Here is a 15213-nt window from a genome sequence, read left to right as displayed (position 1 = left end):
GTCTGAACTGTAGAATAGTAGTATGAAATGTAGTGTAGTAGTATGAAATGTAGTGTAGTAGTCTGAAATGTAGTGTAGTAGTCTGAAATGTAGTGTAGTAGTCTGAACTGTGGTATAGTAGTCTGAACTATAGTGTAGTAGTCTGAGCTGTTGTGTATTGGTCTGAACATTAGCAGTATGACCTTTAGTGTATTAGTCTGAACTGTTGTGTAGTAGTCTGAACATTAGTAGTCTGAACTGTAGTGTAGTATTCTGAGCAGTATTGTAGTAGTCTGATCTGTAGTATAATACTCTGAACTGTAATACTCTGAACTGTTGTGTAATTGTCTTACACATGTGGAGCTATTACAGTAGTATGATAATCTCACCAATTTGAAAATAAAACCTTGTGATACTATTTATGATATCCGCAAATATACAACAAAAAGATCCTCCAACTTATGTGTGTCTAAAACGTTTTTGTTTTCTTTAGTTTGAAGTCTTTTAAAGGATCTCAGTGGTGTGAGTGTTGGTAGCTAGGATATGTTGCTGCAGTAGCTAAGAACAGTTCTGTGGGGGAGAATGGGAGGCCTGAGACAGTGAGATGACTCATCGTTTTACTCCATTTTACCTCCCTATGCTGCGGTGCTTGTTGCCGTTGGTGATTTTCTCTTCCGATCAGTGTTGTGATTGGCTGGGCCCTGTGGTGGCTCTGTATCCCTATTGGTCCCTTTACTCTACAAGTTCATTTCAGAGGCAGGCTCTTATCAGAGCACCCAGCACCACACAGCGCCACCATCAGTTCAGAGTCTGTCATTACGCCCTCATAGTGACCCTAAAAATATGGGTGAAAATATTGATTTATTTTTTAAAAAGGGGAATCTTAGTTATTAAGCAACAGTTTGTTTTTCAAGGTTCATGAGTGCCTTTCTCCACAGTCTGTTTTCAACATCAACAAAAAATAAAAATAAAATAAACTTCTGTCTAAATGTTAGATTTTTTTGCCCATGGCAGAAAAAGTAAAAAAAAAAAAAGTTTTCTAGTATATTCTTCTTTTCAAAAGTCCCTGCAGCGTTCAGTGAGAAACCCCATTTGTTTTTTACATTTTCTGCGGGGTTGGAGGGGAAAGAAGGAGAAGGCAGGGAGGGGTGGGAGCGAAGAGAGGAAGGAACTAGTAACTAGGACGAGGGAATGAAAGGGAGGAGGAGGAGAAGGGGAGGAGGAGAGTCAGTAAGAGAGAGAGAGAGAGTCAGCCAGTCCTCCATCCCAGTCCAGGTGGGCTGTTACCTCTTGCCCATCTCATTCTGTCTCAGGAACTGGATGTTGGTGCTGCTGTCAGCCAGTTCTGGGTACTGTTCCACAGGTAGAACATAATACCCGTCGTACCCCTGTACCCTCCCCGCGGTCAGCAGCTGTTGCTTCTCTCCCTCCGTCCACAGCCGGCTCCCCTCCTTCCCATCCTTGGCCCTCTGCTGCTCCCTCAGCCAGGCCCCAGCCAGGGCCCTCTGCCGGGCTAGTTCCAGCAGCCTCACCCTCTCCTCGTCCACCACGTCCAGCGCTAGCCCATAACGCACGCTGAGGGCTAACGACGGCACCGCAAACTCCACTGTGGCGCCGCGCCGCGACCTCCCGCTCACAGTCACGTTGATCCCGCTCTCCAGCGCCATGCGTCCGCTGGTCAGCCCCAGCATCAGTAGATCACTATCGGCCGAACCGACTTTAACGAAGTAGTGACAGTCACATCCATCCTGCGTGTAGTGCGTTCCGTCCAGGTAGATGGCGCCGTTGAGGACCAGGGAAACCTTTCGGCTGTCGTCGGTTGCCATGGAGCTAACTGCCGCCACCACACGTCCTTCCTTCAGCGCTAGCATCACTCCCCGGCCGATGATGGGCGTTGATGTGCCGAACCAGTGTCCGGGCTTGTTGCGGCGGTTGCGGGGGTCCTTGTTAAGGAGCCGTCCCTCCAGGGCCATGAAGGCCTGGTTGTGGCGCTCCGCTGCCTGCTGCACCCCCGTTATCAGCTACAGGAGAGACAGGGGTAGGAGAGAGGTTAAAGGTCACTGGTCAACCAGAAGAATGCAGACGAGGAAACACTTATACTGTCTGGTTTACAGCTACTCTCATCTATTCATGTCCAGATTTCACTGTAATCATTGAAGGTTCATATTACTGATTCTGTATTCAATGTCGCATCTAATTGGCATCCGACTCTGAGAGAAAGAGAGAGGACTGTTTATCTATAATAGCAGGCCGCATTTGGCTCAATATAATCAATATGGTGCAATAGAGCTTTAGGCTGTCCCAGGCCTTCTCACCTGTCCATTTTCACAGTCCTGGCTGGCCTGCAGCTCGTAGGGAGGCTCTACGAAGTAGAGGGTGTGACGGGGGAACCCTGGAATGATGTTACTGAGCTGGAAACCAAACATCACCAACCAACTCTTCACGTCTGGGGAGCAAAGACAACAGAATGAATGAAAATGAAAAATAAAGAAAGAGAACTACACATTGACAATGATAACACAACGCCCCCCACTCAGCTCTCTCTCCTTTACCTTCAGTAACAATAATGCATGGGTTTTATAAAGCGATTTTCAAGGATCCAAAGACGCTCTACCTGTGACGTAGTTCTTGATGTCCAACACGTCGCTGAGGGGGTTGTTGTTCTTGAACATATACAGGTTGAAGGGTGCAGGGTCCTTGCCGATCTTGGGCCAGCTGGCATAGTCTGGCGAGGTCCAGCGGCCTGCCAGGACGTCATAGTCCCTCTGGGTGAAGTGGACCAGCTTGGTCAGGGTGTCATAGAGACCACCATGGAACCCAACCACCAGCTGGAACTCTGGGTTAGAGTCCAGGTACACCTCCCCGTACGCTGTGTACTGTACCTGGAGGCCACAAAACACAGACTCATGTTTCACTTCAATTCACTACAACTTTATCCCCTCTGAGGAAATTAGGAAAGACAAAGTTGGTTTATTTGTCCATTTTTGTATTTTTTATTTGAATAATCAAATTGACCTCTCTGGACATCATGTACTAACTTATCTTGGCTTATCTTATTAACATGCGGATGATAGGCCTTGAGATATTTAACAATCATTAATAGTATTATTATTACTGTCATCCTGATTACCTGTTTGATCATCTGTCCGTTGCTGCTGAAGACAGCCAGTGGTGTTCCGGTGTTGTCTGAGGCGATGTAATACTCCTCTCCACTACTCACCTCCATAGCAAACAGATGACCCTGAGGGGAAACAGTATGGGCTTTACACCATAACTCACAGACAGTCACTTCACCATAACTCCCAGTCAGTCACTTCACCATAACTCCCAGTCAGTCACTTCACCATAACTCCCAGTCAGTCACTTCACCATAACTCCCAGTCACATCACCATAACTCACAGACAGTCACGTCACCATAACTCACATCACCATAACTCAGACAGTCACATCACCATAACTCACAGACAGCCACGTCACCATAACTCACAGACAGTCACTTCACCATAACGCCCAGACAGTCACTTCACCATAACTCCCAGACAGTCACTTCACCATAACTCCCAGACAGTCACTTCACCATAACTCCCAGACAGTCACGTCACCATAACTCACATCACCATAACTCACAGATAGTCACGTCACCATAACTCACATCACCATAACTCACAGATAGTCACGTCACCATAACTCACATCACCATAACTCACAGATAGTCATGTCACCATAACTCACATCACCATAACTCACAGATAGTCATGTCACCATAACTCACATCACCATAACTCAGACAGTCACATCACCATAACTCACAGACAGCCACGTCACCATAACTCACAGACAGTCACTTCACCATAACGCCCAGACAGTCACTTCACCATAACTCCCAGACAGTCACTTCACCATAACTCCCAGACAGTCACGTCACCATAACTCCCAGACAGTCACGTCACCATAACTCCCATCACCATAACTCACAGACAGTCACTTCACCATAACTCACAGACAGTCACTTCACCATAACTCACAGTCAGTCACTTCACCATAACTCACAGTCAGTCACTTCACCATAACGCACAGACAGTCACTTCATCATAACTCAGACAGTCAGTTCACCATAACTCACAGTCACATCACCATAACAAAGACAGTCAGTTCACCATAACTCACAGTCACATCACCATAATGCACAGACAGTCACATCACCATAACTCACTGTTACGTTCCCCAGTTTATGTGTTGTAGTTTGTGTAATTACATGTGTTTATTTCAGGAAATGGCTTCCTGAAATCCCTCAAGCAGATGATTGGTCGACTCCATGGCTAAATGAGAGAGCTGACCCCGCCCCCTCGTCAAGACACAGCTGTCTCCAATTACCCATTCCTTCTGAAGCTATATAAAAGCCAGTGTTCTGTTCAGGAGAGAGAGATTTTGGAGGTAGGGATTGCTGAGGTTGATTTTTGCTAGAGGTTGATTTTTGCTAGAGGTTGATTTTTGCTAGAGGTTGATTTTTGCTAGAGGTTGATTTTTGCTAGAGGTTGATTTTTGCTAGAGGTTGATTTTTGCTAGAGGTTGATTTTTGCTGGAGGTTGATTTTTGCTGGAGGTTGATTTTTGCTGGGAGTTCATTGCAGAGAGTTGGTATGTTTTGTGAGTTTGTTGCTCAGATAGAGCTTATTTGATGTCCTTTGTTTCTTAGTTTGTTTGTGAAATTGTTTCATTTGTTCCCAGGGGAGAAGGGGAAGGCACCTTGGGAGTGCTTAGGCAAGAGGCCTGCGGGCATACATATACCCGTAGTATATTCACTGTCTAGGCACACTAGGTAAGACCTGGGTGGACCACCCCCTGTATTTGGGTTAGGGCACCAGGTGGTGCTAAATTAGGTAAGTAGTGGGTAGGAGGGGGGGGGGGGCGCTTTGAGATTTACTTTCTTTGCTTTGGTTCCGTCCAGCCCCTTTTCCCCATAAAGGAATAAAGTCCTTGTAAACGGTACCACATTCTGCCTGTTGTCATTCTTACTCGCACCTACAGTCCATACCTTTTTCACTTTACGGAGAGTTTAGTTGTACTCAGCAGTCACTTCAGGGTCACTTCACCATAACTCACAGACAGTCTTCATAACTCAGAGACAGTCACTTCACCATAACTCACAGACAGTCACTTCACCATAACTCACAGACAGTCACTTCACTCACAGACAGTCACTTCACCATAACTCACAGACAGTCACTTCACCATAACTCACAGACAGTCACTTCACCATAACTCACAGACAGTCACTTCACCATAACTCACAGACAGTCACTTCACCATAACTCACAGACAGTCACTTCACCATAACTCACAGACAGTCACGTCACCATAACTCAGACAGTCACGTCACCATAACTCAGACAGTCACGTCACCATAACTCACAGACAGTCACGTCACCATAACTGGGTGATAATAGTTATGAGATTAAAGTAATGATAGTGTCCCTGACTCAGTTAGGCTATATCACAATAAGTTAAATAATGATAGTGTCCCTGACTCAGTTAGGCTATATCTCAATATGTTAAATAATGATAATGTCCCTGACTCAGTTAGGCTATATCACAATAAGTCACAGATGGTGACATCACCATTAATGTGTGATAATAGTTATGCTATATACTCTGTAATGATAGCATCACAACAACTTGGTTATATGACAAAGATAACAAGGTCATAAGACAATCACAATGAACAGTATTTAGCACATTGTAGCCCGTTGATGAACACATGTTTCTCTAATAATCTGGTAGCCTACCTGCAAGTCATAGTACAGTGAAGCGATATCTGAGCTGGAGTGGTTAAATATATGTGTGACTCTTGCCGGGTGGTTCAGATCAGCGTAGAAGAACTGGAGGTGTTGTCCCAGACTGGTCCGAGTGGACACTCTCCTGCCCAGTCCGTCATATCGGTACTGGACGCTCCAGCCTCCCGGTAGCTTGTTATATGCTCTAAGGAGCTGGCCCTTGGAGTTGTAGTCAAAGACATCCGAGCCTCGCTGGCTCAGGAAGCCGTCCTCATCCAGACGGTACTGAACGTCACCCAGGCGTGTGATGCGGTCTCGGAGGTCGTAGCGGAGCGGCGTGAGGCGGGCGCTGTTCCCGGGGTTGAGGAGGTGCAGGTTACCGTTCAGGTCGTAGCTGTAGCGCCACGTGGACCAGTCGTTCACCTGGAGGCATAGAGGATGAAAAGAACTTTGACACACCTGAAGTCATCTCTTTAATACCAAACCTGAAGTCATCTCTTTATTTTTTTGTTGTATTTTCTATCAAAAAAATGTCTACCCCTTTTTCTCCCCAATTTCGTGGTATCCAGTCTTGTCCCATCACTGCAACTCCCGTACGGACTCAGGAGAGGCAAAGGTCGAGAGCCGTGCGTCCTCCGAAACACAAACCCAGCCAAGCTACACTGCTTCTTGACACAATGCCCGCTTAACCTGTCTAGAACTGGGGAACCCCGTTCCGCTAGCGGAACCCCCCCTGCAACAGCCAGTGAAAGTGCAGGGCGCCAAATTCAAAACAACAAAAATCTCATAATTACAATTCCTCAAGCATACAAGTATTTTTACTTGTATACACCATTTTAAAGATACAATTCTCGTTAATCCAGCCACAGTGTCTGATTTCAAAACGGATTTACAGCGAAAGCACCACAAATGATTATGTTAGGTCACCACCAAGCCACAGAAAAACACAGCCATTTTTCCAGCCAAAGAGAGGAGTCACAAAAAGCAGAAATAGAGATAAAATTAATCACTAACCTTTGATGATCTTCATCAGATGACACTCACAAGGACTTCATGTTACACAATACATGTATGTTTTGTTTGATAAAGTTCATATTTATATGAAAAATCTGAGTTTACCTTGGCGCGTTACGTTCAGTAATTCTAAAACATGCGGAGATTGTGCAGAGAGCCACATCAAATTACAGAAATACTCCTAATAAACATTGATAAAGATATGACTATTATACATGGAACTTTAGATAAACTTCTCCTTCATGCAACCGCTGTGCCAGATTTCAAAGAAACTTTACAGAGAAAGCAAACCATGCAATAATCTGAGTACAGCCTTTAGACAACAAAGCAGCCAAAAAGATACCAGCCACATTGGGTAGTCAACATTACTCAGAAATAGCATTTTAAATATTCACTTACCATTGATGATCTTCATCAAAATGTACTCCCAGGAATCCCAGTTCCACCATAAATATTTGATTTGTTCGATAATGTCCATCAGTTATGTCTAAATATCTTCTTTTGTTAGGGCGTTTGGTAAACAAATCCAAAAGCGCATTCCGTTACAGCCCATAGAAAAAGTTCTGTTACAGCCCATAGAAACATGCCAAACTAAGTATGGAATCAATCTTTAGGATGTTTTTCACATAAAACTTCATTAATGTTCCAACCGGACAATTCATTTGTCTGTACAAATGAAGTGGAACGTAGCTACCTTTCACGTGAGCGCGCCAGACCGAGGCTGTGGCACTCTGCCAGACCACTCACTCAAAGAGCCCTTATGAGCCCCTCCTTTAGAGTAGAATCCTCAAAACAGTGTGTAAATACTGTTGACATCTAGTGGAAGCCTTGGGAAGTGAAACATAACTAATATCCCACTGTATCTTCAATGGGGGCTGAGTTGAAAAACTACAAACCTCAGACTTCCCACTTCCTGGTTGAATTTTTCTCAGGTTTTTGCCTGCCATATGAGTTATGTTATACTCACAGACATCATTCAAACAGTTTTAGAAACTTCAGAGTGTTTTCTATCCAAATTCACAAATTATATGCATATTCTATCTTTTACGGCTAAGTAGCAGGCAGCTTAATTTGGGCAAGTTTTTCATCCAAGCTACCCAATACTGCCCCCTACCCCAAAGAAGTTAACCCGGAAGCCAGCCGCACCAATGTGTCGGAGGAATCACCGTACACCTGGCAACCGTGTCAGTGTACATTGCGCCCTGCCCGTCATAGGAGTCACTAGTGCGCGATGGGACAAGAACGTCCCTGCTTGCCAAACCCTCCCCTAACCCAGATGATGCTGGGCCAATTGTGCGTTGCCCAATGGGTCTCTCGGTCGCATGATCTCTAGTGGCACAGCTAACACTGCGATACAGTGCCTTAGACCAATGCGCCACTTGGGAGGCCGAAGTCATCTCTTTAAAATCAAACCTGAAGTCATCTCTTTAATACCAAAGGTGAGTAGACAAATCAACTGCCTATGCTCCTTATAGGAACCAAGGGCTTTGTCATGACTCTCCTGTGACAATCTGAAGGATCAGGTTACAGTGGGTCCTCTCACTGTACGGTTACCGTACTGCTTTCTCTCATAGAGGGGGAGAGCGGGAAGTCGACTGTGACGTTGTAAATACAGAAACTCCTTTCCCCACTCTGCCAAGATGAAAGTTGAGAATCACTTTGTTACAACAGAGAAAGCAGTACGGTAACCTCAAAAGGTTTTCTAATGTAACAATATTTCTGTATTCCAACCATTTGGAATGGTTTGTGGGTATTTAAACAATGATCATGTCCAACCTTTACTGTGTGGTAATATCATTAAAGATGTTATAACGGAAACATTGTAACTTTAAGAGCTTTCACAATGTATATATCAGATGTACATCTACATTTTGTGGAACGTATATGAAACTATTTGTGAGAAGATGTAATGTGATGGCCTTCTAAATGAGATACTTGTTTAGATATGAAGTTTTAACTAGTCAGTGGCCACACCCCGTGAGTACAGACATTTACATCTGCGTCATGGAAATGTCCCCTTTTCTACTCTAGTATAAAATCCACTTCCAACAAAATGTACATTAGACCAGAAAATACGGAGCTGTCGCTAGATGTTGAAATGGTTGGCAATTTAAACTAGGGTCAAGATAATGCCGGGATGAGATCCCCACGTTGGAAGGGCTATCACTCTTTAGACCAAAACACACCAGGTGAAGCTGGTGTGTGAAGTGGTTTAAACTACAACTTTACCAAAGGACAAGTTCAGAAAACACGAAGCAGTAGCTACATGTTGAAATGGTTGGCAACTCCACAAGAGTAAAAACCCAGGGACGAGGTCCCCACGTTGAAATGGCTAATAAATCTACAAACTAAAGAACAATTATTCAGGCTGCAGCTGTTTAAATACTTTAGTCTGGTAACCAGATCCATTCTAAGAACATTTCCGAATGGTACTCAGAAGTAACCATTATAACAACTACAACCACGAAAAAGACCTTTGGACTCCTGGGGAACGCACCCCTTCCCTTTGTCTACCAAGCCATCATATGGGCTTAGCCCACTAGGAACTTTTCTATCATGTCAGTAACCAATGTGTGTGTGTTTATGTAATTCTGTGATTGATTAAGATTAAGTAAATACATAATTAAGCCAATTTGTATGTCGCTGATTCATGATCTAGGCTAAGGTTTGCGATATTCAGAATATGACTGATGAGGTAATAATACATTAATAAGTGACTGTAATTGATAATATATGAAAATATCTGAAGAGTTATATTCTGGAAATTCACACTCTATAAAAATGTTTTTCCTGTGGTGTCCCGACTTCCTAGTTAATTAAAGTTACATGATTAGTTTAATCGCGTAATTAAATTACACACAGAGAATTGATTTGATAATATACAGTCTTCACATTTAATGATAGTCAAAGCTTTTGACAGCTTAAATCAGGTAATTGAACGTAGGAGAATCAAAAACGGAAGTGTAAAGTGAAAAGGAAAAACATGATCTGTATTTGCAAAGAAAACCAACATTTAATGAAGACCAATGTTTCAGGAAGGGGTCTGTAGTAATCTTCTAGGATTGTGATTTGGTGCTCAACTACTGCAGGACTAGTATCACACTGGACAAGTCAGATCTCCTACCTTCACCCCGCTGAGCTGTCCGTCCCCGTCATACTCATAGCGATACTGTGTTGTGTTGGCGTATGGTCCAATCTTCAGCTCTCGCTTCACCACCCGTCCCATACTGTCGTACTGCACCGTCATCCAGTACATCAGGGACCTGAAGATCTCGTACTGCACCTCCTTGATGCGCCCGTGGGTGTCGAAGTGCTTGCTGAGGGTCATCACAGCCGTGGTTATGATCTGGTTGATGTCATAGTAGATCACACCAAACTTCCCAAAGTGTTCCACCTGTAGCCAAGACAACAGTCAAGAGTTAAGTCAAATATTGTACAGAGGGTTTGAGTTGTTGCTGGAGCTAGGGTTTGGGTTGTGGCTGGAGTTAGGTTTGGGTTTGAGTTGTTGCTGGAGCTAGGGTTTAGGGTTTGAGTTGTTGCTGGAGCTAGGGTTTAGGGTTTGAGTTGTTGCTGGAGCTAGGGTTTAGGGTTTGGGTTGTGGCTGGAGTTAGGTTTGGGTTTGAGTTGTTGCTGGAGCTAGGGTTTAGGGTTTGGGTTGTGGATGGAGTTAGGTTTGGGTTTGAGTTGTTACTGGAGCTAGGGTTTAGGGTTTAGGTTGTGGCTGGAGTTAGGTTTGGGTTTGAGTTGTTGCTGGAGCTAGGGTTTAGGGTTTGGGTTGTGGCTGGAGCTGGAGCTATGTTTAGGGTTGTGGCTAGAGCTGGAGCTGGGGTTAGGGTTGTGGCTGGAGCTAGGGTTAGGGTTAGGGTTGTGGTTGGAGCTGGAGCTGGAGCTAGGGTTAGGGTTGTTGCTGGAGCTGGAACTAGGGTTAGGGTTGTGGCTAGAGCTGGAGCTAGGGTTAGGGTTGTGGCTGGAGATAGGGTTAGGGTTAGGGTTGTGGCTGGAGCTAGGGTTGAGGGCTAGGGTTAGGGTTGTGGCTGGAGCTAGGTTTAGGATTGTGGCTGGAGCTAGGTTTACAGTTGTGCGTGGAGCTATGGTTAGTTTGGATTGTGGCTGGAGTTGAGGGCTAGGGTTAAGGGTTAGGGTTGAACCAGGATGTGGACATGAAGCTAGGTTTAGGGTTAGGGGTTGAGGTTAGGTTTGAGGCTAGGGTTAGGGTTGAACCAGGATGTGGACATGAAGCTAGGTTTAGGGTTAGTGTTGAGGGTTGGGGTTGGAACTAGAATTAGGGTTAGTAGTATAGTTTTCTACCCACCTTTCCAGAGATCTCGTCATAGCGGTAGAGGTCCACAGGCAGAGGAGTCTCACTGATGACTGGCTTCATACTAGCGATACGGAAGCTGTTGTCATGGTAAGTGTAGTCAAACCTAGCATTCACCATCCCCTCCTCACTGAACCGGTAGATCTGCTTGTCAATCAACGGACCCATCTTACGGTAACGTATCGTACAGGAGAACCCACCGCTCTGTAAGTTCACCATCTTCAGCACCCCAGCTGTCTCGTCGTAACCGAACGTCACCACGGTGCTGTCGTAGAGGATCTCAGCTAGCTTGACCAGCTTGCCGTACTTGTAGAGGACACGTCGGCCGGTGCCGAGGTAGTGGGTGGCCTGGGGGCGGCCGTCTTCGCTGAAGTCGTGGATGATGGAGGCGTTGCTCTCTGGAGGGTTGTAGGTGTTGCGGATGTAACCGATAGAGACGTGGGTGGACATGGTGTGGCGAGCTACACTAGGCATGGTGACGGCCGTGACTCGCCCCGAGGCGTCAAACTCAAATATGTACTGTCTCTGGCTCTGCAGGAGAAGGACCATGGACTGGAGAGAGCAAAGGAGGGAGAGAGGAGAGCGAAGGAGGGAGAGAGGAGAGCGAAGGAGGGAGAGAAGGAGGGAGAGGGAACATAAGTCATCATCATCACCAATAACATCATTTTATGAACTTTTTACTTCTCTCAACCAGCCTGTTTTTACTATCCCTGCTACAGGTGCTATGATGCACTCACCCTATCCAGGTGGCTGTAGCTCCACACAGATGATAACAACAGTACCACTAACAGTACCAGTACCAGTATCAGTAAAAGTACCAATAACAGTACCAGTACCAGTTACAGTAACAGTACCAGTAACAGTAACAGTAACAGTATCAGTAAAAGTACCAATAACAGTACCAGTACCAGTAACAGTAACAGTATCGGTAACAGTATCAGTTAAAGTAACAGTATCAGTAAAAGTACCGGTAACAGTAACAGTATCAATACCAGTAACAGTACCTGTACCAGTAACAGTATCCATAAAAGTACCAATACCGGTATCAGTAACAGTAACAGTACCGGTAACAGTATCAGTTAAAGTAACAGTCCTGTAACAGTAACAGTACCAGTACCAGTATCAGTAACAGTACCGGTAACAGTACCAGTTCAAGTACCAGACAGTGCTATGTCCTCACCTTATCCAGATAACTGTAGCTCCACACCTTGCCATCTATGAATGACCGTGACAGAATACGTCCCTGAGGGTCAAACTCTGTCCTCTCGCTCATACTGCCCCTCTGCAGCCCCACCAGCTGACCCGTGGTTGAGTATGACACATTCACCACCGCCAGGCTGCTGCTAGGCAACCACATGGCGGGACGGCCCTGCGTGTCGTACATGATGCGGAGTGTGAACTTGCGGTGGTCGTCGTAGATCTTCTCTGTCCGAGTGTTGCGGTCGAAGTCGATGGAGAGGAGGTTACGACCATGTGCCTGGAGGAAGATAGATAGTGATGAAAGGGAAAGCCCCCATGAAATGGACAAAAATGAATGGCAACATATTGCCATTGGACGAAACATATACATGATTGCAAATACCACTCAAATGGACCGCAGTTCATTCAAAGCTTATGGCAAATGCCAAGTGTCATACAGCAAAAATCCCAAAGAGTGAGAGCGTGCTCCACTGTAAATTTTCATATTGCAAATGAACATAAAGTCAAGACCCAAGGGTCAATTATTATTTTTTGTTTTTCAAAAAGTACAACTTCTTCTAAAAAAGTGCTTTCTGGACCGTTTTTCGAAATATTTTTGATTTGTTTTTGTCAATAATACATATATAACAAGCATATGAACATACCTTTATCTTATTTTATTGAGTTATATGTTTTGTCCATTTGTAATATACTATCATAGGAAGTCAAATGTCAGTGAACCATGGCCAAATGGCATAAGGAATGTCCAAATGCAATATATAAGTATTGAAAGTGCCAAATCAGGATGTTATGTCCATTTGCCATATATGATCATAGTCATAAGTCGGTTTCCAAACCCAAAAGCCAGTGAACCATGTCCAAATGGCATAAGAAATATCCAAATGCCATATATAAGCATTGAAAGTGCCAAATCAGGATGTTATGTCCATTTGCCATATTTGATCATAGGAAGTCAGTTTCCGAACCCAAAGGTCAGTGAACCATATCCAAATGGCATTTATACTGACCAAATGATATATATCACTATGTTAAGCCCTGAATCAACATAGAACGTCTATTTGTCATGTTTTATGAGAGAGAAGTGGGACTCTGTCGTTTTTAAAAGATTTTTTGAAAAACGTCCAAAATGACCAGGGGTGCCCTTTATTGGTTAGGCACGGGTGGGGGGGGGGGGTGCTCCCTTCTTGGCCATGGACCCATTGCACCCCCTAAAGTTATTAAAAACCATTTAAAAAATTGCTCCTGGTAACCCGTTCCAATCACCAGGTGCACGGCTGTCCATTTACAATGTCTTACAATGGACATACTGCAAAAATACCCAATTGACTGGCCTGTTGAACTCGGGATGGCCAGGCAGTGATAGTGGTTCCTCTCCATCGCTCGTTGGTGTTGATTTCATCATGTCAATTTGGTGATGGTTTATCACTGTTTAAACTTATTGCAAATGTACTGTCCGTTTGCAATGTGTTTCAATGGGCATTTACCATCACGAATTTGGCATGCTCTAGTATACTGCAGAAATGCCCAATTGACTGGCCCATTGAACTTGGAAAGGCTGGGCAGTGATAGTGGTTCCTCTCCATCGCGTGTGTGTGTGAGTTTTTCTTGGACATCTGATGGGAGAAATGACTGATTTACAGTTCATGAGGGTTGCCTAATCACACATATGCTGTTTTGGAAAGATATGACCTTTTTAACCCTTTAAAACAGCCCCTATGACTCCAATTTAAGGCACTTCCGGTTGGCACAGGAAGCTGAATTGACATTGTATGATTTCTCATAAATTACGATAGATAAATGGCTGTTTTTTCCCCTGACACTGTAGGTTCACGTACTTTGACGTGAAGCGGTCAAATTAGTGGTCAAATTAGCACTCTATGACCGTTTTTGACCTTTAATCCCAGAAAATGGGCCTTAACTCAAAAAGCGTTGAGGCCTCGACGCCATCTTGTTTCTGGGCTAACAGCCCATTTGGACAAACCTGTGCTCACAGAGTTTCGTCTTCAAAGTCTTTTCTGTTTAGGAGAAATGGCCATGTCCCTGGTGATGTTTTGTCCATTTGCGATAAGCAGCCACTCGCCATCTGGTGGAATATTCCCGAACAGCGGAAAAATGACCAAAATGAAAAAATAAATAAAACGGAAACCAAATGTCCGAGAGACTTCATTCGGAAACTTCCTGGAAGATCTGGCCATGGGGCACGGGCCGAGGCCATCGGCCTATTTTAAAAGCATACGCGGACGTCTAGTAAGGGACCGTACATTTGCAATATGGAGATCCTCATCAATCATACTGCAAATGTCGAAGAGGGCCCTTTTGTATGTAATCTCTGTAGCCAGAGTCAGTGATGTCATCTCTGTAGCCAGAGTCAGTGATGTCGTCTCTGTAGCCAGAGTCAGTGATGTCATCTCTGTAGCCAGTCAGTGATGTCATCTCTGTAGGCAGGTTCAGTGATGTCATCTCTGTAACCAGAGTAGTGATGTCATCTCTGTAGCCATAGTCAGAGATGTCATCTTTGTAGCCAGACTCAGTGATATCATCTCTGTAGCCATAGTCAGAGATGTCATCTCTGTAGCCAGAGTAGTGATGTCATCTCTGTAACCAGAGTTGTGATGTCATCTCTGTAGCCAGAGTCAGTGATGTCGTCTCTGTAGCCAGAGTCAGTGATGTCATCTCTGTAGCCAGTCAGTGATGTCATCTCTGTAGGCAGGTTCAGTGATGTCATCTCTGTAACCAGAGTAGTGATGTCATCTCTGTAACCAGAGTAGTGATGTCATCTCTGTAGCCATAGTCAGAGATGTCATCTCTGTAGCCAGAGTCAGTGATGTCATCTCTGTAGCCAGAGTAGTGATGTCATCTCTGTAACCAGAGTTGTGATGTCATCTCTGTAGCCAGAGTCAGTGATGTCAGAGATGTCATCTCTGTAGC

At 44.7% G+C, this 15213-nt stretch overlaps 1 protein-coding gene across 1 annotated transcript; it reads right to left on the bottom strand.

Annotated features, from left to right (window-relative positions):
• Nucleotides 1-714: 714 nt before the first annotated feature.
• LOC112255343 (teneurin-2) lies at nt 715-15010 on the bottom strand. Its single transcript, XM_042326320.1, has 9 exons — nt 14888-15010; nt 12266-12562; nt 11080-11637; nt 9892-10161; nt 5766-6176; nt 3110-3220; nt 2594-2861; nt 2295-2425; nt 715-2000 (listed from the first exon to the last, which is right to left on the bottom strand). Exons 1-9 carry the CDS (start codon nt 15008-15010, stop codon nt 1263-1265), a joined length of 2907 nt encoding a protein of 968 aa, XP_042182254.1. The 3' UTR covers nt 715-1262.
• Nucleotides 15011-15213: the final 203 nt, after the last annotated feature.

Source organism: Oncorhynchus tshawytscha, linkage group LG08 (genome assembly GCF_018296145.1).
Source record: "Oncorhynchus tshawytscha isolate Ot180627B linkage group LG08, Otsh_v2.0, whole genome shotgun sequence".
NCBI classification, from domain to species: domain Eukaryota; kingdom Metazoa; phylum Chordata; class Actinopteri; order Salmoniformes; family Salmonidae; genus Oncorhynchus; species Oncorhynchus tshawytscha.
This window is presented reverse-complemented; position numbering and strand designations above follow the sequence as displayed.

Excerpts from the sequence above, each read along its gene's own strand:
- LOC112255343 (XM_042326320.1), bottom strand. The coding sequence starts at position 15,010 with ATGACATCACTGAACCTGCCTACAGAGATGACATCACTGACTGGCTAC. Across the intron at positions 6,177-9,891 it reads GACAGCTCAGCGGGGTGAAG|GTGAACGACTGGTCCACGTG; the intron begins GTAGGAGATCTG and ends CTATGCCTCCAG. Across the intron at positions 2,862-3,109 it reads ACGGACAGATGATCAAACAG|GTACAGTACACAGCGTACGG; the intron begins GTAATCAGGATG and ends TGTGGCCTCCAG.